At 42.8% G+C, this 24,986-nt stretch overlaps 1 protein-coding gene and 1 long non-coding RNA gene across 13 annotated transcripts in view; one reads left to right on the top strand and one right to left on the bottom strand.

Annotated features, from left to right (window-relative positions):
• CCDC141 (coiled-coil domain containing 141) overlaps positions 1 to 24,986 on the top strand; it is a 219,678-nt gene that overhangs the window by 144,766 nt on the left and 49,926 nt on the right. For 10 of the 11 annotated variants that reach the window (XM_053269076.1, XM_053269067.1, XM_053269057.1 and 7 more), the window contains 6 exons: positions 1,028 to 1,204; positions 5,540 to 5,719; positions 10,803 to 10,928; positions 14,071 to 14,259; positions 14,529 to 14,708; positions 16,124 to 16,273. In XM_053269076.1, the coding sequence (XP_053125051.1) occupies positions 1,028 to 1,204; positions 5,540 to 5,719; positions 10,803 to 10,928; positions 14,071 to 14,259; positions 14,529 to 14,708; positions 16,124 to 16,273 (1,002 nt within the window). Of the gene's footprint in view, positions 1 to 1,027; positions 1,205 to 5,539; positions 5,720 to 5,944; positions 6,075 to 10,802; positions 10,929 to 14,070; positions 14,260 to 14,528; positions 14,709 to 16,123; positions 16,274 to 24,986 lie in introns of those variants that run through there. The other variant, XM_053269124.1, reaches the window with a different exon arrangement.
• The window catches only part of LOC128333587 (uncharacterized), a 110,084-nt gene that overhangs the window by 81,899 nt on the left and 3,199 nt on the right, over positions 1 to 24,986 (bottom strand). The gene's annotated exons all lie outside the window — the stretch shown is intronic.

The following is a 24,986-nucleotide window of genomic DNA, read 5'->3' as shown; positions in this document are numbered from 1 at the left end:
GGGAATCATATACTCACGGGGTGACATCCTGACTAATGAAGCAACAACACATCTGTTGAAGTACTGGCCCTTTGTATGTGCTGCTGCTGCGTTCTACACTAAGGCAGAGCTCTGCCGGTCATGCAGTGGGCGGGGGCAATTTTGATTGATCTCTCTTGCCCCTGGAATTACTCTCTACAACCTGGAAGTGGGTCCCTGAGGGCTGCAGACTCCTCAGGGACCCTCTTCCAAGCTGCATGGGGTACTTCCAGGGGTGGGAGAGATTGGCAAAAATTCCCTTCCCAACCCCTGGGTTACTGGCAGGATGAACCTGCAGCACCAGTGCTCTTTATGGAGTGCTGGCACTTCATTATTCGGGATGTCACCAACTATCTCTTGTCTGTATTTCTTTATTCCAGATCCTTTTAGGCTTTCTTCATTTGGAGAAATCAAGTGAAGAAATGAGTTGATGATAAAGGGTGATTTTGTTTTTAGTCATGAATACTTTGGCATATCCCTGCTGCATGGCAATATCACAGTTTGCTCTGCCCTGACATCCCAGATTTTGTGTTTTTGGGATATAGTTTCATCAAGTATCTATCAAATACAGGAGAATTCAAACAAACAGCCACCACACAAAAATAATTAGCCATAGTAGTTCTGCCACATCAGTCGCCACTTTGCCATTCACATAGCCCACCCAAAGTCTGCTTTGATGCAGATGGAAGTAATTATCTTAGAAGAGACTGTGAAGTGTCTCAAGTTCAATAACAGTAAATCCCACGTAGTCTTCTAAAAGGTCTCAGAGGGAAAGGAGTATGAAACGGGAGACATTTGGCAAGAAGTCCTTCTCATGTTTAACATGTTCATTCTTAATTAATTTAACTAGAAATGAAAAAATACCAAGTTCGTGAATATATTGCTTCAAGTTTTAAATTATGTTGACTTCAGAGAAGTCATTCAGATTATACAGGCCACAGCCAATCACAAAAACATCAACAAATAAATTTAGAGATTAACTGCATTCATTTTAATTCTAACCCTTTAGGTCAGTGATGACACTCAGAAGTTGAAGGAATTCTATATATCTGAGCCTGTGCAAGAAGACACCGAAACTAAAAATGAGACATTGATGCAGTCAGCTGACATCCAGTGGCAGACGGTTTTAAAGAAGCTTCTTTCCACTCAAGATATGGGGCGTGACTTTTTAAATTTAGTAAACATGGTGAGGCTTTCACTGATGCTCTACTGACTCCAACATTGACTATATTGATGCTATTTTTCCCAAATCCTTACAGATTCAGTATGTTTATATATACCCATATATGCAAAATGCATATATTCAAGTTTCTTGATAACTTAATGGCCAAGTGCAGACATACTGGGAAACCAGAGGTCCCTTCACTTCCAGTTGCCGAAAAGGGACCTGCAGTTTTGCTTGCCAATCTCCACTCTGTACCTTCAGTCAATCTGTACCTGGACTCAGTTTAGTGGTGCCAGTGCTACATTTGGATGCTGGCACTGCAGTTTGGACCCAACGGGACCAGAGTTTAGGAAGGAATTTCCTCCCTCACTCTGGCCCAATTGGCTGTGCAGGCTGTCCTTCTGTCAAGAAGGAAGAGAGGCCCCTCTCCCCAACAGAGAGATCCAAATGCGGACAGGAGAGCTGGGGGGGGGGCGCGGAGGTGGAACTGCAGGTCCATTGGACTCATTGTTCCATACTATCTCTGAACCCAGCCAATGAGAAAAGCAGCTGGGAGAAACCTAGGACAGATGGACAGATTTTCAACACTTTCTTAAAAGACAAGACAAGAGAAAGGAGACTATCTAAATATCAGGAAGATATAAATAACAGCTGGACAATACAGCTAATGAAAAGGATCATAATTTAGCAACCAAAGAAGGAAGGTTTAGAAAAGAGATTGGTGTGGCGGAACAAAGGGAAGTGTCACAGGAAGGCGGAGGAGAGACTGCATTTTTAACTGGATGAGGCTTTATTTCCACAACTAGTGGTAATGACTTTTTTGCAAATAAAATACTCATATTCAGGCTGAACTGGATTCCACAGTTACTGTAGAGTCTACTGTGAAGGTGTCCAGCAACTCTTCTTATAGGATTAGACTGGATCACGTTCAGTTTGTGATTCCTGAGGATGTTGAAAAAACTTCTTCAGACTGTACATCCTACAACCTGTTCCCTTGACCCTTGCTGAACTTGCCTTATTTCATCTGGTAATCGTATTATTATAAATGTTATAAATGTTTCTCTGAGGGAGGATGCCTTCTTATCTTAAGGAAGCTATTATTAGGCCTTATTTGAAGAAACCTTCATTGGATGGATCCCTCAGAATTAGCTAATTACAGACCCATTTCAAATCTTCCATGGTTGGGCAAGGTGATTGAATGGGTGGTGACCTCTCAGCTCCAGGCAGTTTTGAATGAAACAAATTATCCAGACCCATTTTAAACTGGCTTTCAAGCGGGCTATGGGGTGGGAACTGCCTTGGTCAGCCTGATGGACGATCTCCAGTTGGCTGTCAACAGAGGGAGTGTGACTCTTCTAACCCTTTGGATCTCTTGGAGTGGTTCTCTTTACAGTGGTTCTGTTCCTACCTCTCTGGTAGATTCCAGATGGTGTCGCTTGGAGACTGCTAAGGGTGTGCAAACTGTCTTGGATCTGAACCAGTTTGACATTGAACTGGTTCATTTAGAAGGTTCGGGGTTGAGCTGAACCACCTCTGGTTCAGCTCGACCCCGAACCAAACACCACCACTCCTAGTTTGGGGGTTCGACAAACTTTTTTTTTTAAAAAATATTTTTTATTTTAATGTACCCCCTCCAGAAATCTTCTCCAAGGTGGTGGTGGGGGGGTCCATGGAGGTTCTCTCCCCCCGCGCCCACCGCCGGTCTTCCTTCTATTAGAAATCACCTGGTTTGGGCATCTTCGGCCTTTTCTGGGCCTATTCCCTGGACCTATTATCTCCAAAATGGCCACTGCACCAGGGAATAGGCCCCCAAACGGCTGAAGTTGCCCAAACTGGGCGATTTCTAATAAAGGGAAAGCCAGCGGGTGGGAGGGGAACCTCCGCAGGACGCACCACCACCACCTTGGAGAAGCACCCTGGAGGGGGTACATTAAAATTAAAGAATATATTTTTAAAAAATGTCTGTTGAGCTTCCCCAAACCAAACCGAACTGGAGGGGGTGTTCAAAGGGGGACAAAACCAAACTGGCCTGGTGCGGTTCGAGTTCAAACCAAACCAGGCCAGGTGGTTTTGTGCACATCTCTAGAGACTCCTCTGCAAAGCAAAAACTAAAGTATGGAGTTCTACAAGGTTCCATACTGTTTCCAATGCTCTTTAACATCTACATGAAACTGCTGAGAGAGATCATCAGGAGGTTTGGTGCAGGATGTTATCAATGTACTGATGGCACTGTTGGATTGCCACATTACCTGATTGCCCACGTAGCCTCATGGAGTCTGACAGAGAGTACAGCGTTTCTCCTTTGTGGCTCTCTTTTCCCCCCAGTGGGGATGTGGATGGGTTGGACCTGGGGCTGTTGGGTTCCAGTGGGGTTGGGCGGGTGGAGTGGGGACACCTGCCCAGGGCGGTGCTGGCAGGCAGCCATGTTGGGGGAGGCAAGAAGTACAACTTGGGAGAGGGCGGGGCTGGAGCAGAGTTTGAGCCTTGTCAACTCTGCACTAGAGCATTTAAAGCCAAGGCAACCGATAATGAGTGCTGTTCTTGGCCATGGGAGCCAGAGTTCTCCTGGAGAGGGAGCTGGCTAGAAATGACAATCCAGGAGGAGGATTGAGGTGAATAAGCAACCTCATCTCCAGACTACTCTGAGGCTGACCTGGAGAACCCACCCCCTCTTTCCTCCTGAAGCTGAACAGAAATTGATATTTCTCCGTATCAAGGAAATGCCATAACTTCCCTAAATGCCTGCCTGGAGGCAGTAATGGGCTGGATGAGGGATAACAAACTGAAGTTGAATTCAAATAAGATGGAGATACTGACTGTGGGCTCTTCGGACCTGAGAGATGGTTTAGAACTGCTTGTTATAGATGGAGTTACAACACCACCCCTCTGAAAATCAGGTACATAACTTGGAAGTGCTTCTGGATCCATAACTCACTCTGGTTTCTCAGGTTGAGGCAGTGGCCAGGAGCACTTTTTATCAGCTTTGGCTGATACGTCAGCTATGCCCATTTCTGGAGATCAATGAATCTAAAACAGTGGTGCATATACTGGTAACATCCAGGCTTGACTACTCTAATACACTCTACATGAGGCTGCCTTTGTACATAGTCCAGACACTATAATTGGTACAGAATGCGGCACCCAGATTAATCTTTGGGACAACCCAAAGGGACCATATAACACCAGTTTTAAAAGAACTGCACTGGCTATCAATATGTTTCCAAGCGAAATACAAAGTGCCGGTTATCTATATATTTATTTCTCTAAGATGTACCCATGGCTAATCCAATGTGTGGCAGCTCTCGTGAGAATTCGCGAGCAGCTGCCTGGATAGCTACAAGGAAGAAAACAGCAATGGCAGCCGGCAGTGGGCCGGAGGAGGCGGCTGCCAAGAGTAATCACGGCAGATGGCGGGAGGAAGCAGTGGGCCGGCCGGCTGGCGGGAGAAAGAGGTGGGCTGGCCGGCTGCTGTGAGCAAGCAGCGGGTGGGTGGGCCAGCTGCCGGGAGCAAGCAGCAGGCCAGCTGCCGGGAGGAGGAGGCAGACCGGCCGGTGGGAGGAAGCGGAGGGCCAGCCAGTGAGAAGAGGCGGCTGCCAGCAGGAGGTGCCCAGCTGGCCAGATGGGAGAAGGTGGTGGCTTGGCGGGCCGAGGCAGCCAGTGGTGGGCAGGTAAAGGGGGGGGAGAAAACAGCTGCAGTGAAGTAGAGGCGCAGATGCTCTGCCCCCAGTCCAGCTAATAACCTATAAAGCCCTTAATGGCTTTGGTCCAGGGTACTTAAGGGAGTGCCTTCTTTGTCATGAACTTCTTTGTCACCTATTAAGATCATCCGGAGAGGTCCAGTTACAGTTGCCACTGGCTGTTTTGGTGGCAACTCGGGACCGGGCCTTCTCTGTGGCTGTCCCGGGACTTTGGAATATGGTTCCTGTCAAAATAAGAGCATCTCATCTCTGTTTGCTTTTAGGAAGACCCTTAAGGCACACCTGTTTTCTCAGGCTTTAACTGAAATTAATTATTAAATTGTTTAATTGTTTTTATCTCATGAAATTGTTTTAACTTTTTTATTCTGTGAAATTGTTTTTACTCTGTTTTATATTTGTTGTGTTTTAAGTTGTGTACACCATCTAGAGATACACATATCAGGAAGTATATAAATATGATAAATAAATAATGAGGCTTAGTTCAGGTTTTTCATTCTTTTCAAATAAAAATGTGAATTTTTGGTATCTTAAAGTGGAGGCTGAAGAAACGCTACGTTTTCCTGGGTTCCATTCTTATGCAGATACTAAGCTGTCAAGAAAATGGTTTAGATTTTGTTTCCTTCTGAAAAATGAGGGTTTTTAATTCTTCATTTTACAGGTAAATGACAACCTAATATTGAATGTTGAAAATGTTGTACAAGTAACTGAACACACTATTGATATTCTGAACAAAGAAAAAGAAGAATTGACACGACTTTGGACAACATGGAAACTTAATATGAATCAAGTGAAATCCATCAAACAACAATGTGGGAAATTCAATGAGCAATTTAAAACTGTGAGTGAAATAAATGTGGAAATTACTTTCTGCTTGTGGCTTTCACATTTTGAACTGGAGTTGCTACTTATCCTGATTTTTCAGAACTATAATCATACCCAGACAAGGATGTAGCTTGAATGTGAAAAATATGTTTGGAGGCGGGGGGATGTGTAAAATGTGACTGATGTTTTCAAAAACACAATCTTTACTTTTATTGATTGTTCTATTTCTTTTAACTGGCAGGCACACCTTACTTTGCTGCATGTGAAAGACAAGTATGTGCTGTGTAAACATACAGTTTTAATCAATGGTTATACTCTTTGCTCTTACATGGCAGGATGTTAATTAGAGAGGCAGCCACTCTTTAGCATTGGTAGGTTTACATAAGGCTTAGTATGACAATTGCAAGCCTTAGGCCTGCACACTTCCCTCTTCCCTTTTGTACATGAGAGGAGTAAGTTTCTAAATTTTGTTCATGGTATAGAACATGCTGACATTTGTCATTACATCTGCACCCAAAAAATCCCAGTTTGTTCTAACCTTTGTTTAAGAATACTCCAGAATATGAAACTAGGATTCTGTCATGTCCTGTCTCGCAGAAAAGAGCCCATAAGGTCTGCAAGGTGGCAGTGTAGGTCAGGTTACAGCACCACAGACAGCTCCAAGGGACAAGTTGATCAGGTAGCAGTCAGAGGTATTACGTCCTTCTGAGCTAAGGTTGCTAGCAATGTGTGGACCAGTTTGAGTTCGAACTGACTTGACATCGAACAGGCCTGGTTTGAGGGCTCAACATCAAGTCAGCCTCAAACCGAAAGCCCCCCCCCGGGGGGGGGCAGTTTGGGGTTTCTGACAAAAAAAATTAAGAAAAGGTGTCCATTGTGCATGAGCGACGGCCTCCAAAATGGCTACCACAACTACACAAAGGCCCAAAATGGGCCGAAAACTACCCAAACTGGGCTGTTACAAGACCAGGGGAGGCCAGCAGGGGGAGAGGAACCTCCAGAGACACACACATACCCTCAGCCACGGCAGTGCCCCCCAAAGGCAGTTAGTTGACTTTTTAAAAAAATTAGTTGGAACCCCCTGAATCAGCTCGAATTTGAGCCAAACCAGGGGGTGTTCCGGGGTGTGCAAAACCAAACATGCCTGGTCTGGCTCGAGTCTGGTTTGGACTCAAACTGAACTGGGCAAACCAGTTTTGTGCACACTTCTAAAGGTTGCCGCTCCTGGGTTCCACTTCCCTGCCAAGAGAGTAGAAGTCTTAAAATGGCAGCCTTCTGACCTGGAATCTAGCATTCTTCCCCCTCTCTACTTGATGCTGTTTAGCATCCTGTGATTGTATGGGAGAGACAGGGTTCTCAGAGGGCTTGGGTTCAGAAGGTGCCCCTTGGAGGGGCTCAGGCTCTGAAGATGTTATTTTGGAGAGCTCTTAACTCTGGAGTTCTCTCAGGCTCTGACCTAGTGTCAGGAGTTAGTGCTAACCATGCCTCCTCAAGGTAAGTCACAGAATCACCAGCTGGGTAGGGGTCATGACAGATTTAGTCACAATCATCACACTAACTATAATTAATGCATGGTTTAATATGATGGGTGAACCAGGCCATTAAGATGGCCCCTTGGGTACTGGATGCTAAACCCAGTTCTTGGGCTTGGGAGTCTCTGTGATAAATGCTCTCCAGATTTATCTACAATCAGGAGGTTTGTGCTCAGTTGATGAGAGTCTTAGAGGAAACGGATTTCCTGGATCCTTGCCAGTCAGGTTTTAGGCCGCAGCACCGTTTCAGCACTGAAACGGCATTGGTCACCCTGTTGGATGACCTGTATCGTAACTTTGATGTGGGAAGTGCACCTCTCTTGGTTCTTCTTGATCTGTCAGCGGCCTTCAATACCATTGACCATGCTATCCTTCTGAAGCGCTTAAGTGGGCTAGGCCTTGGGAGCACTGTTCTTCAGTAGTTCTGATCCTATCTCACTGGTCGATTCCAGTCAGTGTCGATTGGTGGTGAGTGTTCTACACCCTGGTCCCTTTCTTGTGGGGTTCCACAGGGCTTGGTCCTTGCTCCTTTCCTCTTTAGCATCCACATGAAGCCGCTGGGCCTGGTCATCCATCGATTTTCATCAATATGCTGATTATACTCAGCTTTATATCTCTACCCATGGCCAAACAGGTGATGCCATCCATATGCTGGCTCAGTGCCTAGAGGTTTTCAGGACCTGGATGGGCCAAAACAAGCTCAGGCTCAATCCCACCAAGATACTCTTGTTCAGTTTCCAATCTGGCCAATTGCTGTGTGTGAGTTTATCTTTTGACGGGGTTGTGCTTCCCTTGAGAAAGATGGTTCGTGATCTGGGGGTCCTTCTGGACTTGCAGCTCCTGCTTGAACAGCAGGTGGAGGCCATAGCCAGGGGTGCCTTTGCCCAGCTTTGGCTGGTTCACCAGTTATGGCCTTTTCTCGACCAGCAGGCCCTGGAAACAGTAATTCATGCCTTTGTTACCACTCATTTGGATTACTGTAATGCACTCTACCTAGGGCTGCCTTTGAAAATGATCCAGAAGCTTTAACTAGTTCAGAATGCAGTGGCCCGCCTCCTTATGGGTGGCCATAGATTTGATGATGTCACTCCTCTTTTACGGTCGCTGCACTGGTTACGTGTTTGCTTCTGGGTCCAATTCAAAGTGTTGGTTCTCACCTACAAAACGCTTATGGGCTTAGCACCAGTATATCTCCAGGATCACCTCTCTTGGCCAGTTGTATCCCGGCCTGTGAGGTCTTCTCAGCTAGCCCTCCTTAGTGTCCAGGGCCCTGATGTAGAGTTTGGTGCCTGGGCCCATAGGACAGCCTTCTCTGTGTCTGCCTCACTTCTTTGGAACACTCTTCCCCACCAGATTCATTAAGCCTCCTCCCTGGCTGCTTTTAAGGCCCTTCTTAAAACCCACCTGTTTTGCCAGGCGTTTGCCCTTTTATTTATTAATTATCATTGTTGTTGTTTACACAGTCAGACAGGTGTTATTGACTGGTTTGTTTTATCCAGACATCGAGCTCTTCCCAAGGACCTGGGATGCCTGAATTTTATTATCAATGTTGTTGCTGTTATTATTATAGATATCGTCGCAGAATATAGGCTGTTCCCAGTAAAGTTGCTTATTATTATAGATATCATCGCAGAATATAGGCTGTTCCCAGTAAAGTTGCTTTTTGTAATTGGCTGATGGTGATTTCTGGGGCCCCTGTGGTGTTGAGGAGCTCTTCAAGGTCTTTGGGGACTGCACCCAGGGCGCCAATTACCACTGGGATTATTTGGGTCTTTTTCTGCCACAGCCTTTCAATTTCAATTTGTAGATCTTTGTATTTTGTGATTTTTTCTATATCTTTTTCTTCTATTCTGCTATTGCTATGTTGATTATTTTGACTTGTTTTTCTTTCTTCTCGACTACAGTTATATCTGATGTATGGTGTGGCAGATGTTTGTCTGTTTGTAGTCGGAAGTCTCATAATATTTTTGCATCTTCATTTTCTACAACATTTTCAGTTTTATGGTCCTACTAATTTTTGGCTACAGATAGCTTGTATTTTTTGCAGATGTTCCAGTGTATCATCCCTGCTACCTTGTCATGCCTTTGTTTGTAGTCAGTCTGTGCGATCTTTTTACAACAGCTGATTAGGTGGTCCACTGTTTCACCTGCTTCTTTACAAAGGCGGCACTTGCTGTTTGTTGTGGATTTTTCTACTTTTGCTCTTATTACGTTCTTGTGCAGCCAGTATTAAACCCTCTGTTTCTTTCTTCAAGTTGCCATTCTTAAGCCATTGCCAGGTCTTGGTGATGTTTGATTTTCCACTTATATTGTACAAATATTGACCATGCAGGGGCTTATTTTTCCATTTTTTCTGATCAGTTCTTTACTTGTTCTTTCTTGTAAGCCTGTTTTGTTTCATTGGTGTTTAATAGTTTCTCATTATTGACCATTTTAAGTGCATCTTCTTCACTGTCCTTGATATATTCTTCAAGGCCTCTTTTCTCCTCCTCTACTGTTTGATGGACTTGCAGCACTCCTCTTCCACCTGAGCTGCGAGGGAGGTATAGCCTATCTACATCACTGCGGGGGTCCAGAGCATGAATGATGGTCATTATTTTCCTGGTATTACGATCTAGCAACTCTAGCTCTGCCTGGGTCCAGTCTATTATTCCTGCAGTGTATCTGATAATAGGTATAGCCCAGGTGTTTATGGCTTGTATGGTGTTCCTGCCATTGAGTTTGGACTTTAGAATTTTTCTAACTCTCCTGATGTATTCACTTCCATTTTTTCTTTTATCTTCAGGGTGTGCAATGTTATCAACTTGGAGAATGCCCAAGTATTTGTAATGTTCTTTCTCTTCCAGGTTCTTGATGTTGCTTCCATTGGGCAGTTCTATTCCTTCTGTTTTTGTTATTGTTCCTCTGTTCATTATTAATGCAAAATTAATGATGATGATGATGATGATAATAATAATAATAATTATTATTATTATTATTATTATTATTATTAATTGTTATTGGTATTGTTGTTGTTTACCGCCTAGAGCCCCTGGTGGCGCAGTGGTAAAAACTGCCGCCCTGTAACCAGAAGGTTACAAGTTCGATCCTGACCAGGGGCTCAAGGTTGACTCAGCCTTCCATCCTTCCGAGGTCGGTAAAATGAGTACCCAGAATGTTGGGGGCAATATGCTAAATCATTGTAAACCGCTTAGAGAGCTCCGGCTATAAAGCGGTATATAAATGTAAGTGCTATTGCTATTGCTATATAGAGTCTTTGGAGGAGGCGATATATAAGAAAATCTTAATAAATAATAAATAAATCTTAATAAATAAATAAATAATAAAGCATGCTTTTAATACTGAAATTTGAGTTTCCTAACCTTCTTGAAACACCATTGCTCAAAAATTGCATTTATATTAATTCAGTCTTCAGAATTTATAGGTTTGCATCACTTTAATTTAAAACATTTTTGTGGCACTTTTCTGAAACCTTTCAGAGATTTAATATGAATGTTTCTAAAAAGATTTTTTTTTTATTTTTACTTTAACACAATGTACTTGAAAATAGATATTTATTTATTGCAGACCACAGAAAGCTTAAACACTCTTCAAGAGGCACTCAGGTCTACCACAGCACTTGATCTTGGAAGTAACCTTTCTGTGTTTGTGGAGCTGCAAAATAAATTTAACCAAATGAAACCACAGTTTCAGGTGAGAACCCAAATTAAGTATGTGGCCTCCTGTGTAGAAAAGTTATTTTCTAAGAACTTATTTCTAAATACCTAAAGCACATCTGTTACTTCATGTTAATTTAAGTGGAACACATGGAGTTCTGAATAATTTCACTTAGAATTCTGAATAATTCGATCACATGAGAGAACTTTGCATTTTTGGGAATGTGGATGAGTGCTATATGTATGTGAACCCACGATTGGCTTGTTTGCAGGCAAAGGTCTACAAAGATCCACTTGACTCACTAGCCAAGTTTCTATTTGTCTTCACTAACAACTCCTCCCCACCCCCACCTCCAAGCCCTCTGGAAAGTTTGGAGAGGCAGGGAAGGGATTTGTTTCATTTGCACAGAAGGGAAATAAGCACTCTCCTTTCAAAACTGCTGCTGTGATATGGAGAAGGCAAGAAGCATTCTCTTTTCTAAACTGCTACACAAGTGAGGGCAAACGCTACTTCCTTCCCAAGGTCTCTAGCACAAGCAGAGAGCATAGAAGAATGCAGGCATCTTCTCTCACTTGTGGGGAGGTATGGATAAAATGAAACAGAAACCTATCCTGCTCATTCCTGTCTTCTCCAAATCTGCATATACAACTGAGAAAATTCTCCACCTTTCTTCCAAGCCCTTTGCACTTATCAGAGCCCTTTGCACTTATTATTGTTAACCACCCAGAGACGAAAGTTTGGGGTGTACAAATTTGATAGATAGATAGATATCAGAGGGCTCAAGGGAGACTCTGAAGATTGTCATTTACATGGAGGTTAGGAAAAGGGGAAACAGCAGGCGTTTGGCTTCTAGAAATATGTCCCTGAGGACTGCATGCATTCTGCTTCTCAGCACTGTTGTGACTGAACTCAGCTTCTTGTGAGAATGCAGCCCCTGTTTTGCCTTTTTGAAGCTGTGGAATCTGTGAGCCACTGTTTCTTTCCTTATGCAACTTCTGTGCAAGGAAGAGAACACTTTCTTTCTTTCAAGCCTCTCTGGACTTGTGTAGTGACCAGTCTCCCCTCCCTGAGTTAATTGGAAGTGAACCCTTAACTTGACTGACAGGCTGGTGAACTCCAGGGCTCAACCAAACAGTCGACCAGGTGGGTGGGACACGAGAGCTGCAGCGGGAATTCTGGGAACAAGAAAAGAATTATGTGCTGGGAGAATGGAGCATGGAGGACATGCAGCAATGGAGTTTGCTGCAGCAGGATGACTGTAGATCCTTGTAAGACAGAATTGCAGGAGTTGCAGGAGGAGCAGAATTCTCATCAGGAGTTTGGTGAGTTCAAGGACAGGAAGCCAGGGCTCTGACTTTGGGAATTTAGCCTAGGAAAATAGTGTTTAGTCAGACTATGTATCAGGAATTTATTTTGCTTTGGTGTGTGTGCATTGCATTTTCCTAAGTATCTGTTCTTTGCAAGTAACTGATTACCTAAGATTTCAAAGTGTGCTTTTGAAGTATAATCTGGGTGCTTTTGAAGTATTCTGGTAACAAACTAAATATTTTTAAGTGTATCTAAAAAGCTAAAAGCCTCAGATGGAACTAGTCTGTAGTAATTTTAATAAAGTCTCCCCCCTCCCCACCGCAGTTCTTTACTTTTTACAAGCCTCCAAGGGTTGGCTATTAACCCAGCAGGAGAAGGGGGGGGGGGTTGAAGGGGGATTTATCTGGTGCAAAATGCATCTCAATGAAAGCTTGGCCAAATTAACAATTAACTCCATGTGCAGGCAGATACCTGGGAGAACAATTGGATTTATACGCTTGCCTGTTATCAAGGAGGAAAAGGTGAATGGAGATCTTTGATCACTCCAGTTCCCATTCAGAGTAGCCTGTAGGAGAGATCTGGTGGCAGCAGTCACCTACCAGAACTTCCGGGTTTACCAGAATCTTTTTCTCAGCTTTCTGGGTCTTGAAAGTTAAGGATTTTTCGTTCGTAGGCAGATTCTCTGAGCATGCTGCTGAAATTACTCATCACTGATAGGAGTCATTCCTGAGCTAGTTGACTGAGAAGGCTGCTAAGAGCTGATTAAAACTAGTTTGGCAAGTTTATTCATTAACTGACCTGAGTCAGGAAAGGAAATTTCCATACACCAATTTGCCACAACTTGCCAGAAAGCTTGGAAGAGAAGTGGAGCTACTCTCACTTGTGCAGTATTTTGGAGAAGGGGGAAGCAAAGATACTCTTACTGCTTCTTCCCTGTTCCAAACTGCAATGCATAGATGGAGGCTGCTAGGAGTCCTCATCAGAGAGCTGGGGCATTTACTCTTGGTATGGTGAGCTGACAAGTGGAACTGTGGGAGCCTGCATTTAGGAAAGACCTGTATATATTTCATGCAAATTTTACAAACAGCTTGTAGAAGTGTGTGTCTCTGTGTGTGAGCACATGTGCGTGTGTTTGTGTGTGACTAAATCTATATCTATATTATCCAGATTTATATCCTGTGTTACCAAAAAGACCAAGGCAGACTAATCTATTTTAAAAAATTAAGACCAAACAACACTAAACAATAAGACACACAACAGACAACAATAAGAACAACAAAACAACAACTTCCACAATAAAATAATACTCATACAGACACAGGCAATAATTTTAAATATGTTTCTAGATGTTTTTTATAAAGTTTGCATGGAATGAAACACTTTGTATAGGATGCAAAAGAAGCAGAGGAACGTTGGCCTAAGTGAAATTCCCCGGCATTTTGTATCTTTTTTAAAAAATGCACAGAAAATGTGCATTTTACCACACTCAGCCTGTCTAAGCCTCATTCTACCATAATCTGCTCCATTCAATGAATGGGTGGAAGGGAGATCTCTTGTGTAAAACTATTCTTTTTGGCTCTGTGCTTCTATTGATCCAGTGGGGCAGGAAGTTTCTGTTTAACATGAAGAAAGCAAATGCAGCAGAATTTAGGAAGATTTTAAGTACTCTAGCTGAGCCCAACTCTGGGGATGGGCCCACAGGGAAGGGATAAAAACAAAATTCTTGATGGCCTAGTTGCACTGGCTAATATGAACTCCAGTTTCAGAAGAGAAGGGAGAAAGAATAGCTCTAAGTGAGCAGTGATTTGCTTGGATTGAATGCAAATGCATTTCGCTTCCAGTCTGAATAATCTTGTGTCTGATTTGTTAGCAACTCAATGCTGAGGTGGAATACACATTAAAGTTATCAGAGCAGCTGAGCTTGAAAGGAGTCCCTGACATGGAAAAGTCTGAGAAAGTAAGTGAACTCATTCATCTCCATAAGGAGATAAAGGAAAGGATGGCAGAATATGATGACATTTTCAACAAGACAGTCAAATTCCATCATGTCAAGGAGGAAGTGAGTATAGTAATCTCTAACCTCATGATAATATACTGCTCTGCATCTGTCTATTTTTGTAGTCTATTGTTCTTATTGTGCCACAGAAAATGAAAACATTTTTTTACAAAATGACTGGGTAATAACTATGCTAAACTAGATGGTGTCCTAAATTGCGATTCAGGTCCAACTTTGTGTGTCGTAAGCCTATCCATTATGGTTTGTGAATGAAAAGTGGCAGAACAGAAGAGTCCTTAATTATGTTAATTTCCAATATGTCATTTTCCCAGCTTGAAGGTCTCATAAAATCAGGAGGATTAGATATCCCGGAAATGAAAGAAGTGCCCAGTGACACACCCCATGTTAAGATTCATTTGAATAATGCTCAGGAGAAGCACGCACGTATCAAGCATCTGTATACATTGGCACTCTCACTTGGAATGGATATAATTTCAACGGTGCAACATCCTGTAAGTCAATATCAGAGCAGACTCAGTAGTGAACCTACTGAGGGCATGCCTTTTCCTTTCCCATAGAATTTCTGGGCTGGCATATTTACAATAGATTTACAGGAATGCCAGAATCAGTATGAAATATTTGCTATTTCTTAGGTTTTTGCAGCATGCTGGAATACTAGGTAACAACTACTATAACTGAACTGAATTGTTAAGACAGCCCAAGACCATCATCCCCAAGTGTACGACCTTCATTTTGATCCAGAAATTATCCAGCTAAGCCTTGACCATGCCCAGAGATCATTATGTAATTGAGCTAGGCTATCAGAATTAAGGTTGGGACTGAAATTTCTCCAAATTCAAAGAGAATTTCAGGGTTCCTCCCAAGCAGAAGCTGACATTTGGAGAGATAGTAAGCACTCCTCCCAAGGACAAACATCTGCTCAGAACGCACCCAAGCCACCAGCTCACATGTTTCTGATCTGCAGATGTAAGAGCATTTATGTATCCATAAACCACACAATAGGCTCGTTCACATGATTGTTTGAGGTGGGTAGGAGTCCAGGCAAGACTGGGCTGTAAGCAGCACATAATCAACATCTCTGCTGGGCTGTGCAAACCCAGCAGGCACACGATAATGACTGGTGGTGGGTCCACTGCTGAAATTGGCAGCTACAAGTCCCACCCCTCCATGGAAGGTGCTCCAAGGGCCTGGATGCATTCCTAGCATCCTCGGCTGCTCCAGCAGACTGGAAAAGCTTCATGATGTCAATGGCTGCCTTCCTATTGGCCAGTAAGGAGCAGGAGGCAGACACAGCCCTGCCGAAGCTGCTCTGTCTCCAGGAATACGGAGTGTGTTAGCATGTCCTTTGATGACAACCACTGTGGGTTCTATGGTTGCCATTTAGGTGTGAGCATGGTGCATGCCAGTAGCTGACATAGAAGCGGTTCACACAACTGAATGATCTGGGTAGGAGGGCTCTGCTCTCCTCCACCCTCAGTAAAAGGCTGCTTACAAAAGCTGGGTAACCCTGCCACAAGCAACCTGAGCAGGAGGGAAATGTCCTAGTTCTCATGATCATACAAATCTGGGTAGCCCATCTCTTACCCCAATTTTAATGGCCGTGTGAACTTGCCTAATGCATTAAGCAGATGTGTTAAGAACTCCTCTGTGGCCAAAACTATGCTACAAATGATGTTCTTGTGTAAGAAGATGCCGAAATTATTCCCATATCTTCAAAAACCTGCTCAAAAATAATGTGTCAATCAATCTTAAGTTGCATGCCTCCCGGACAAACACAATCTCACTCGTCAATATTTTTGTTGTGAATCAATTCTTTAAAAAGATATTTACTAATAAATAGTAGCATGGTGTAGTTTTCAGATCCAAATGGTAATTGCTTCTGCTTGATTTCTGAATCTTATTCTAGGATTCTTCTAATGTTTCTGTAAAGAACCTACAACAGCAGTTGGACGCGCTTGAATCTGACAGTGTTAACTGGGGTTCCAAAGCAGAGAAGTATGAGGAAGAGCTGTCACACATCCTCCATTTCTGCACTACAAGAGACGAGATACATGAGGTCTGGTGAAAAGAACACATTAAATGATTAAAATCTGTGTCCTTTGACTTCTTGAAGTGTTCAGTGACGCTTGCTCATGGGTGCCTTTTTAGTTATGCTTCTAAGCAGTGCTCGGTTTACAAACCAGTATTAAAGAAGACCTGTGTACATTAATGATTAAATAATCCATGTTTGAGTTGACATTTTTGTTCTTGTAGATAAAAAAGGGATTGGAAATAGTCACAGCAATGCTGTTTTAGAGCCCATCTTCATGTTATGCAGAGTAAGCTGTGGACTGGTACAGTGCTGGAGTGTAGTACTTCATACTGCTGGTAGGTCCCCAAGCAGTATGTCCCCCTACCATTACGTACTGGTAGGTCCCCCTACCATTATGTCCCCCATGTTTAAAAAAAACTTCCAACCTCTCTGCATGTAGTAAATTAGTTGATCAGGAAGAGGACAATTTGAAGCTTTCCCACTGATGTGCTAGTTTGCCACAAAGGGAGCTTATATATAAAAGGACATTCAAAAAGTATGAAGTACTGCCTGAAATCTGAACTGGTATGTTGTTTTGATCTGGTTCAGCTCAGTGGCATAGGGCAGCAGAGATGTCTGAATTAAAGTTCAAACAAAAAGACATTTTGGTATGATATAATTGTGGCTATTGGTTTCTGGTGTATAGCTGGAAGCATAGTTGGGTTTGGGGGTGGTTCCCCCCCCTCCACAGCTTTGTACTACTTTTAGATGTATACATAATGGCTGGGATCATGCCCAGTGGGATGTTTGACTTCTTTCTTTGATAGTGGACAACTCCAATGTCGGATCACAAACTGCTTTTGAAAGTCCACTCAATTTCAAAAACAGTTTGCCACGAAGTCAGGAGGGCAACTGTTTGAGAAACACAGGCTTCAAGTCCCCTTTCAGTGTGAGCAACTAGTGGTGCAATTATTTAAGTTGTAGTGGATTACCAACCCATGTGAGGGGAAGAGAAATGCTGAATCATCCCCTCTATGCTTTCTGAGCAAAGGCTTCTCCCTTTAAACTTTCCTGTACTTCTGGTAGTTCTATGGCTGCTGCCACCACCCACTTATTGACAGAGCTGAAATCCCCTCCTGGGTTTGGGTAGAAATCCCAGGGAAAATCTCCTGCTTTTGCTACTGGAAAAATATACAAAAACCTTCCACGTGCAAAAACCTTTCTCACCAAGTACACATGGTAATAAAACTGGTAGTTGCTGAACGTATGAGGCGTGTTGCACCAGAGAAAAAGCCTCCTTTCCCTGAGTTAAAAATCCACTCAGAGAGGCTTGCTAAATGCAAAGAACAAAAAAAATATATTCAAAATACTACAGAGAGCTTCAGTCTGAGGCTCTCTCCATTTTTAATTACAGGTAAAGGGAATACTCAGCAGGTTACAAGAATACTTTTTTAAAAGCACCCCAGAGAATGTTGGGGTTGCATACTTTTAAAAATTGTGGCTACCCAGTTGCAAATAAATGGGTGTAAGGAAATACAAAAGCACCTTTAAAAAGCTTACAGAGTCTTTTTGCAATGCCCTAGCTGGATGGGCGCAGGCTTAGCTTAGTTATGTTACAGGTAAACAACAATAGAATGGTTTCAGGGATATGCAAAGCACATGAAAGCAAACAAAAGTCTAACACACAGTCTGACTAAATAAACATTTCCCTAGACTAACTTTCAGAAGCCCAGAAGCCCTGGCCTCCTCCTTGAGCTCACCAAAACCATGGTAGAAGATTCAAGTTTCCTGCCCTCCTGGCTTTCCCTAGACTTGCAGAGAGATTTTCCTGCAGCTCATGGCCACATGTTCTCCTCTCTGCACTCCCAGCCAGCTTCAACTAACAAAAGGAACCTTCTCTTCCTCCTCGTGGCTCTCAAGGTCCCATTCACTTGGTGTGCTGGTTAGCTGATCCCTGGAGTTCACCAGCCTGTCAGTCAGGACAGGATTCACTACTGGTCAACTCCTTAGGGGAGAAGAGGGGCTGGTCAGTGGCTGATCACTACATAAGTCCTCGGCAATATTTTAAGAAGAATGCATACACATGAATTCCTGCATTTTTGTTCAGCTTTTAACAGCTGAGAAGCCTTGTATTCTCTGTGTTATACAGGGAAAAGCTGTACTTCTTACAACCCAATCCAAAGGCACGTCCACATGTTTTAGTGTCTTCAAACTGATTTTACTGTTTCTCAGCTGCTTCTTATACTGCTTATGTTGTCTACATGCGAACCACCAGTGTCCACATCTTGTAATTTCACCATAAAGCTGCTCAGCTGTTTTATTCTTAGCTAGTCATGAAACTGGCCATCTTCTAATTAAGTACTCCTCTCCTGGGAGTTTTTCACACTCAGCTTTTAGTTCGCATCTCCTTTGGAATGGAGGTGTGTCTTTACATATCAGCCAAATTTACCCCGAACTCCTTGCGAGCTATCAGGGAGCACTGCACAGACAATTTGGGTTTTTTAAACTATGCATGAGCGTGTAGCCTGGTTTGTATCCCGGGTTAAAAAAAATCCCACTTTTTTACAATGTTTGTCTGTGTGTGTACAACTCACAGGAAAGCCTCTCAGTAAACCTGTGCCAAAGCCTGCTATCTCTGGAAAAGCTCCTGATGAATCCAATTTCTTTGGGATAGCTAGCTGGGCTTCACAAAAGTGTGAAACTTACCATTGCAACATCTTGTTAATTTCACCTCAGTGGCTCCAAGTTTTTTTTGCTGGAGGGAATTGTGCATGGACACACAATCTGCTCCTAATGTGCGCCTTAATTGCTGTGCTCTCAATAAATAGAAGCACGAGAGTGCTTCTAGAAGTAATTCTTATTTTTCCTAGATTCATTAATATAGCCTTGAGACAGTGGAGAAAAGCCAATAAGCCCATCATGAAGGAATCTGGAAGAAATAAATGCATGGCCTGCAGTTTATATCCACAGAATGGTGCAGTGTTTGTTTTTTACAAAAGCACACACACATGTGGATGATATTGATATTTTAGATCACACTTTATGACTGCAGCACCAGCACAGCATCACAAACAGTGATATTATGCTGCCATTACTGGAATGTTATGCTCCTCTGATGCAAATGCTTGAAGATCAGAGTGCCAAAGTGTTATGCACAAGCTTCTCAGAAAGCCATAGTATGTGCTCTCAAACAGTTTAATCCCATTTAGGACATCTAAAGTAGTTTGTGGACTGTATTAGTTATGAGAAGGGATGTGTCATGAGTGGGGAAATACAAGGCTCCCTTGTCACCTAGGCTTCACCTAGTCAAAACGGAAACTCATGCAAAGTAAAGAACACAAAGGAGGATTTGTTACCATTGTTTTAGGAATGATCACTCTAACTGGATTTTATAATGTATTATTATTATTTATTAAATGTATATACCACCTGCCTCCAAAGGCACTAGATGGGTCACAAAAATAAACATAATAGATCAAAATAAAACCAACTATTAAAACAGCAATTAAAACATTTAATGTAGTTAGTTTATTATAAAGTGCAAACCAAAGATTGTTCAATCAGTTTGAATGTCTTTACAAGTTACAAATTCAATAAATAGTTACATTCGTTACCATTACATTTAATCTCTTTTCCCCGAGCAGTAAACATTTATCAAACAATAATTCTACCATTGCCCACCTGATAGAAGCAAAACAATTTCACTTTCAGTAGCAGGAGGAAGTGGTTTATACAGATCAAGTAATAAGCCAGCATTCACCACTAGCTTAACTAGCTGGGATCCATACTGGTACGTGCAGTTGGTCTGCTTAGTCATGAGGAGCTGTAGGTTCCTCCATTGAAACAGCAACCCCCAACCCTATCCCCAAGGTCAGAGGGCCTCTGGACTCATACAATCCATAGGACCCAAGAGGCTACCTTCAGAAGGTTACTCTATCCCTCCCATGCACAAACGGGGTGAGCGTTGGATCTTGCCAGTTATATGCACATTTCCAGTTAACTGCATTCGGGGCGTAGCTAGGGGAGAGAGGGCCTGTGTTCTCCCCCCTCCACAGTGGCCCCTCAGAGAGAGGGAGATTATTTATTTATTTATTTATTTATTTGTTAGATTTCTAGATGAAATGTAGAAAAAAGGGAGGAGTGGAGCTGGGTGGCCCTCAGGAGCTGAAGGGTCCGGGTTCTTTGACCTGACTGCACTATATTTCAGAATGACTTTATTTAGCTAATAAACATTCATATACCTAACTTGAACACACTATTTAATGCCTCAAACCAAGGGTGCAGAACTCCCAACATGGTTCTGAAGCTCCTTCCTCCCCCAGTTTTATTGACGCCCCCCTGTCTTTCTATATTACACCTCGCCCCCCTGGAAAAAAATTGAGGAATTGCTCCTCAAACTATAGCATTGTCTGCAGTCCAGGACAAATGCAACATAAAATGCTTGCAAATCTAGGATGATATCTGAATTTCAAGCTACAGCTATTAGTGAGTAAAGAACTGATGTTCCTTTTTAAAGTAGATGAAAATAAAATTGGTTCTACATTTCGACACAAATGGCTTCAAAAAACAAAACAAAATGGAAGGAAATGTTTAGCTTTTTTTTTTTAAGGCAAGAACTTCAAAGGCAAAGTGCTCATTTTAGAGCACCCACACTTAATGCAGCATCCACAGCTTCCACATTGTAAAAGCAATTCTAGACTCACAGACCATGTTGGTGTCATTCTGGATATGCAGTAATTGCCTCCGGCTAGTAGGATTTACATTGTGGTACACACCTGATGCATTATCAGTTCTTCACTGCAGCCACTGAAGGACTGCCATAGCATCATCTCTCTTGAGAGAGAGAAAGTTTGTCCCACCACTTTTCTTTCAACAGCAGCTTCCTTTCTCACAGGGAACACCACAACTTTGCAGTGCAGAATACTGCCTAATATTGTTGTTCTTTTCTCTAGCTGTTATTTTGACATTCTTCCGTAAGTTACACATTTCTGTTACTTGTTTTATGTCCCTGCCCTCAAGAAATATACTTACAATTGTGAAAGGCCACACTGATGTGTTTTCCTGAAAGTTTCTTTTCTTTATGGTGTGTGGGATTGGGGGAAGGTGTGTGTTTGTTTAGATCTATGACAATTCAATCATTAAAACTGTCCCTCCCCCCCCTCTCTCTCTTTTTCTCTTTCTCGTTTTCTCCTTCTGCGTGATAAATCACAGCGGTTGTTATCAAGCACCCTTTCTATCATTCCTTACCTATGACAAAACTATGATGGTACAGGACAGCTGCACACATCATAGCTGTAAGGCCCCTGAAAAACTTGTATGAGGCACCATACAGCAGTATGTATCATACTGGTGTCATACTTCACAACAGAATGGGTGGAAAACAAGAGGCTCCTTCAGAAGTTAGTCATGAGGATCCTACTGCATAATGATTCCAATAAACCACAAGATAATTAGGAAAACTGGATCATTTGATCACTTTAGGCTCCTTCACATGTTAGTCTGAAGGCTTGCTGTACCCTTCAGGAAGGGGTACGAAGAGGAGGGGGGAGGAAGTCCCGCCCCTGGTGTGTCACACTTCCACATGTCCTGTCTCTGGACTTGTCTGAAGAGGGGAAAGCCCTCTCTGTGATCGTGAGAAGACCTATGATTGAGAGGGTGGATTGATTTCCTGCTTCAGACAAGCCCTGCTGTCTGACAGGAAGAATGACAGGGCGCTTGTGATTTCTTGGAGTAGTTGTGCAGTGGGATCCTCATGAGTCTGTCACCTGGAGCAATCCAGTGCACCATGAACTCTTGCAGTCACTTATGTGTTTTTAAAAAATTATTTCTTTTTTTAATACTTTGCTGAAAGTGTGACCACCACCATTGGTATGCTTATATTGAGCACTAAGAACTATCAATGGGACTTATTTCCACTTCTTAGTCAGTGTGAGCTGGAAGTCGTCTGCCACGTCTTAATCATGTCACAATACTTTTAGTCTTTCCTACCATCTGCAATATGGGGGTCATAACACTGGGCTTCCTGACAGGGCTATTGGAAAGGTTACTGAGGTAACATCCAGGAAATGTTTTAGACATAAACACACAAATGCCAAGTGGTGCTACTTTTCCTAGAGCAAGATGGGTGCCTTAAATGTTAAGGTGTGTTACATGCATGCATGGGCTTCTCTTCTGCCTTGTTTCTCAACAGGAAGGTCATGGGCCACATCAGGCTGATCAAGTTTCTCTATCCTCCCTTCCACATGCACCACCACTTCCCTCTTCCCCTTGTATTGTCGGTGCCCTTGAGCCTTTACTTGAGATTTACATGGGGTAGACTTATTTATATACGGTAAATATGACTACCCCGGAAAACATTCGGTAAAAACTGGTGCACCAGCAGCAACCAGGAATAAAACGTATGTAGGGAAAATGACGCCCACAAGGGGTGGTGGCGACCTCGTAAGCACTTTGATTGAGCAATGCTACTTTGATTTGTAAAGGGATTCTCCACATCAAACACAGCAGAACTATTAATTCATTTGACTGGAAAATATAGCCCATAGGAGCTGTAGACATAATGTAAAGAGGACAGGGGACGGGCCTAAATGCAAGCTGATTTTCCACTAAGACTAAAAGAGAAAAGTGACAGCAGCTGCAGATCTTTTGAAATATGAACCATCCTTTCGGAAACAAGGAGATCCTATTTCATGCATCCCCTCTGCCAAAAAGAGGTTTAAAATCTTATAAGATGAAGCCTGGTGTATTGACATAAACTGTTGAAGGGAACTTTCTTGCGGATTTATGATTCGGTGTAGGGATTTTTTCACCTTAAATATAAAAACACACTTTAAATCAAAAATATACCCCCACATGTCTGCCTTTTTGAAGGAACAGGCAAACTTGACTATTTGGAAATTCGTTGCTTGATGAATCTGATGCCCTATTGAGGGGAAATTGTGGCCACTGAAGTTTGTGATATACCGATAATAGTAATTAGGTGTCTTCATGTAAACTGGGAGCCATATATTAATGTAGGATGCATTACTGCTAACTCAGAGTAAAGCTTGTCATCAAATGGGTCTTGCACATAGATGACTTTTAAAGTGTATTTATCATGTCTGTGTGGGGCAGGCGGGGGAGATGTGTTCAGCATTTATTTACCATCCATCCTTTCCCATATAAGCCTAAGGACTCATTAGAAGAATATACTTACATAGTTTTATCTTTAGAACAATTATGAGGTAGGCTAAGAGACATTTGATACTCTGGAGTGAACACAGAAACTTGATTACAGAAACATTCTGTTGGTGCTCTGGAGCTTTATCGGAATGCTGTTGTATCTCAACACGGTTTGTTTGTATGCATTACATCTAGGACCCAACTGGCTATGAGGCACCCATGAAGCAACTGCAGCTTCAGGCTGTGGGGAAAGGAATTCCAATTGGGAAAATGTTGAGGAAGGAAAGGGTTAACCCTACTCTCCCAGCAACTCAGTGCCAACTGGAATCACTCTCACATATGGCTGCATTGCTTTTTGCTTTTTTGCTTTTTAAAGGCCATCCAGTCACAGATCTCTCACTGTCTCTCATTTGATCCTAAGCCAAGATTTGAAGCTTGGTCTCCTACATCCAAACTGACTATTTCATTCTTGGACTACACTGGAAGATCTTTTTCACCAAGGGCATTCAAAGGCAAAAAGGCTTAGAATATACCCTGTCAGGATTTCCAACAGTGACATAATGATTAATGATTAATTCGGTGCTGTGAGGGATGGGGTAGGAAGCGTCTCGCAGCTATTGCCTCCCTTTCTGATTTGCACATTTCCTTGTGGCTTCAGATTGAGAGAGTTTGGCAAATATCCTTTGCCGCTCCCCTTCCGCTCTGACTCTTGCTTCAGTTCAAGGCAAAGCTGCAGGGGATTCCTCCTCAGATTTCCCTTCTTCTGCCTTGTAGCAGGAGCTCCCCAGCAGTGTTCCCTCTAAGGCGTGCACATGTGCATGCGCTCACGTTTTTTGATGTCCGCTCAGTTAATTTTAATTTTAGAATCTGCTCAGGCTGAATCAGGAAGGTCCCACTCAGAATGCACGTGTGTGCACACTGCTTTGATACTGCCGCCCAGAACAAAACTCATTCCGCTCACAGAAGAAGAAATGAGAGAGAACACTGCTCCCCAGACATGCCCGCTTCCTTTCCTTGCTTGCAAATAATCAGCCTGTGTCCTTTTCTTTACCTAAAAGGAGGTGTCACTTCTTGGGAGAGGGTCCATGTATCCTTGCCATCTTTGTAATAAGTCTACATCCTCCTGCCCTCTTCTTATGCATCTCAGTGGCTCTAATGTCTACCTCTGAAGGGCTGTAAGTTCCCACCTTGCTCCCTGCATCATCACCACAGCAGGGGTTCTGCCTCCCATTAAAACAGGACTCAAATTCAGACCAGAAAAGATCAATCAAATATATCCAGGAGGTCTTGAATCAGTAAAAATTCAAATATGGTTTGGCTGTTTGGATATAAATCTGTTAAGTATGTTTTAAAAGGCTATCTCAGTACCTATTTGGGGAAAGCATATTGGCCTGCTCCCCACAAAATGAAAAGCATAATTTTGCAATTAGGTTACTTTTGAGATGGCATTTATCTACATGGTTTTGCAACACAATGCTAATTTGCCAAGGACATTCAGCAGGCAACTCATTCCTTTCCTTTTCAAATGAATGCTATGAAAGCTCATGGGGTATCAAATTCTGTGGCCTAAACTGAATCTCATTAGTTGCAAGCTGAC

The sequence above is a fragment of the Hemicordylus capensis genome, chromosome 1 (assembly GCF_027244095.1).
Source record: "Hemicordylus capensis ecotype Gifberg chromosome 1, rHemCap1.1.pri, whole genome shotgun sequence".
NCBI lineage: Eukaryota > Metazoa > Chordata > Lepidosauria > Squamata > Cordylidae > Hemicordylus > Hemicordylus capensis.
This window is presented reverse-complemented; position numbering and strand designations above follow the sequence as displayed.